This window comes from Scardinius erythrophthalmus, assembly GCF_964197995.2.
Source record: "Scardinius erythrophthalmus genome assembly, chromosome: 14".
Taxonomy (NCBI): Eukaryota; Metazoa; Chordata; class Actinopteri; order Cypriniformes; family Leuciscidae; genus Scardinius; species Scardinius erythrophthalmus.
The window spans coordinates 30151761-30155190 of NC_138234.1; the positions used below are offsets into that span (position 1 = coordinate 30151761).

At 31.1% G+C, this 3430-nt stretch overlaps 1 protein-coding gene across 2 annotated transcripts; it reads left to right on the plus strand.

Moving 5' to 3' along the window:
- The first annotated feature begins 573 nt into the window (after positions 1-573).
- On the plus strand, positions 574-3228 carry LOC308702658 (uncharacterized protein). Of its 2 annotated transcripts, XM_081385666.1 has the most exons (5): positions 574-808; positions 2032-2355; positions 2440-2568; positions 2779-2925; positions 3047-3228. In XM_081385666.1, coding segments are annotated over exons 1-5 (627 nt in total). In that variant the 5' UTR covers positions 574-783; the 3' UTR covers positions 3049-3228. The 2 variants fall into 2 exon arrangements, with proteins under 2 accessions (XP_081241792.1, XP_081241793.1); XM_081385667.1 differs by lacking the exon at positions 2779-2925 and having other exon boundaries at positions 609-808; positions 3047-3227.
- The last annotated feature ends 202 nt before the right edge of the window (positions 3229-3430 follow it).

Below are 3430 nucleotides of genomic sequence, written 5' to 3' on the forward strand. Positions count from 1 at the left end.
GTTTTCATATTTAAATCTTTCATATGTTCTATCATAAGAGCGTACCATCAACACTGGAGGATCCGGTAATTTATGTGTTTGTACCAGTAAATCTCCTCTATATCAAGATCACAGGTTATAATCACATCAGATCCTAAAGTTACTGGTGTGTTTGTTAGAGACTCTGTGGCTTGATACAACATGAACAGATCTATGAGAGAAAGAAAAACACATTTATTAAAATATAAAATATATGTGATCATTCACACATCTCGAACTGAGAGCGGAAACACAAACCGCGACCACACAGACAAGAGGCGAAGTCAGAGATGAACTCATGATTGCAGTTATTTATATAATTTTGAAAATAATTCTTCCATGCTTTATTTGTGTCATTTGAAGTGCAATTTGAAAATGTAAAGAATATACATTTTTGAAATACTACAAAAGAAAGTTTAACACCAGTGTCTATGGGGTCAAACCAGTAATCCAGCATGATCTACAGGAGAGCTGCAGTTGCTCTGCTGTCCTCTAGAGGCGCTGAATGGAAGTTTCCCACTCAGTTTCACCGCTGGATGGCAGCTGGCACTCGTTGACTCTCTATTTTTCATGTTCGCTGAAAACATCACACTTTCATAAGCACATGTTCATCATTCGCTCATTTATTGTATTTATATATTGAGAGAACTCGATCTCGATATAAACTGTTTCGGATTTGCCTGTCTTTGCTTCAGATCTGCAGTAAACTTCATCTGAACTTCTGTGTGGAGGAACCGATTCATATTGAAGTGTTTTAATCACAACATGAAGATCATTCAGCTTCAGCTCTGTGAGTTTATTACATGATATTTACTCTACTACTCAAAAGTTTTGGATCGGCTTTTTTTTAAAAAGTATCAAAATTAAGTTAGTTTTTGCTTAAAACAAGCAAAATGATCTGGGGTAAGAAAAATAATCTTGTTTCTGTTTGAATTAAGATGATTTTTCTTACCCCATGGACAGATCATTTAGCTTGTTTTACTCACGTAATTTTGATTTATTTCCCCAGAAAACAAGACATAATATCTTATCTAATTTTACTTATCTAGTAAATGCATCTTGATTTAATAATTTTTAGATATTTGGACTGGAAACCAGACAATTTTCATTTTTTTGCAGTGTGCATTTATTTGATAAAAAGAAAGCAGCAATATTGTGAATTATTAGTATCATTTAAAACAGCTGTTTTCAATGTGAATGTATAGTAAAGTGTAGTTTAATCCTGTGATCAAAGCTGAATTTTCAGCATCCAGTTTTCATCCTTCAGAAATCATTCTAATATGATGATTTGATGCTCAAGAAACATTTCTCATTATTATCAATGTTAAAAACAATTATTTGCACTTTTATTTCAGGATTCTTTGATGAATAGAAAGTACAAAAGAACAGCATTTACCTGAAATTGAAAGCTTTTGTAACATTAAAGACTACCGTTCAAAAGTTTGGGGTCAGTAATTCTTTTTTTTAAGATTATTTTTAAGAAATAAAATAAATCAATACTTTTATACATCAAGGATTAATTAAAGTGACCATAAAGACATTTTTAATGTTACAACATATTCTATTTGAAATAAATGCTGTTTTTCAACATTGATAATAATCATAAATGTTTTTTTAAGCATCAAATCATCATATTAGAGTGATTTCTGAAGGATGATGTGACACTGAAGACTGGAGTAATGATGCTGAAAATTCAGCTTTGACCACAGGAATAAATTACACTTTAAAATAGTGCAAATAGAAAACAGTTACAGTATTTTAAATTGTCATAATATTTAACATTACTGTTATTTTAATTATTATTATTATTTTTTTTAATCAAATAATTGCAGCCATGGTGAGCAAAAGAGACTTCTTAAACATTAAAAATTTTACCAATTTAATACTTTTGAACGGCAGTGTACATATGATTATTAATCTTGCAGCTGTTTCATAAATCATTTTATGTTATGACTTCACAGTTATAAGTGAGCAATCTTAATTATGATGTTTTTTTTTATTTATATCTTATAGATGTATTATTCTGTTGTCGAGCTGCAGTCTCAGATCAACTCACTGATTTGGGATCAAATGTGACCATAAACTGTGATCTTGATGAAAATGAGGTTTATTGGATTTTACTGAAAACACCAGATCCTCCAACTGTGATTCTACGATCATTCCTACCACCAAAATCACCTTTTTACTTAAATAATGCATTCAGAAAGAAATATTCAGTTCAGTTTAAACACCGTCTGGTTATTAATAATGTGACTGCTGATGAGTTAGGAGTTTATTACTGTATGAAAACAGGCACTCCTCCAAAACTCAGCAACAGCACCAGACTGCACTTCACCGGTGAGTTCATTTACTCTTTCAGGGATCAAGACATTGATGCTTACATGTGTCATTTACTTCATTCACTTTTTTCTTTCTTTCCAGAATCAACTCCACTGACTGAGTGTCACAATCATACAGCGGTGGAGTTTATTGATCAGAATCAGACACAATGGCAGATTATGATCATCATATCTGGACTGATGAACGGGCTTCTGCTCATTGTGCTGATCGGTGAGTGACTCTTCTTTAAGAAAAACTAAATCAGGAAATTAAATATATTAGTGTGTGGTGACATTTGTAACAATATAAAGATGATGCTCTTCTTCTCCAATAGGCAGGTGAAGTTTTTGTCTATTAATTTGACTTTTATTTTGTTTGTGTCTCCATATATACTGTTACAATTTAAGGATTTTTAATCTGAATTCACTGTTTCATTTTTAGTTTTTGCGGTTAGAAAAACAGAACGGCTGGAAAAAAACATTTATAATGCTGATTTACTGCTGACAAAAGTTATGTATCAGCCTCAGGACCCAAACCAGTCAGGCACATTTTATGAAATCATTCATATCAATACTAAAATTCATCACTGTAAGTATTGTGTAAGCTGATGACCTTTTATTACAAAAAACTAAAGTATCCTTTTGTTTGGATTCATTTTAGTTGAACTGCAGCTGAAATGCTAATATTGTTTTCTCAATATTGTTTTCAGGATGCTGAGAGAGAATTTATGAGCTGCAAATATTCAGCATCCAAATGCAGATACAAGTCTGTTTCTCTATTATACATTTCTATTGTCTGGGAAAAAATGTATAGACTTATTTTATGACTTCTTTTATGACTTTTTATGATTCACACATTAAACATCATTGTCAGATTCATGGTCTTTCGATCATATTGTTGTTCATTTCTTTCGATCAATGTTTAGTTAATTCAGTCAGCATTTGCATATAAAATGTAAATATGTGATTGTAGTGAACAATGAATTAAATGGAAAAAAGAAAAGTGGTCGTTTAAAAATTATAATAATATTTTTGTAACTTTTTCTCTTTTTTTTTAAATGAAAGAAAAAAAATATACAGGCTACATCATGTGG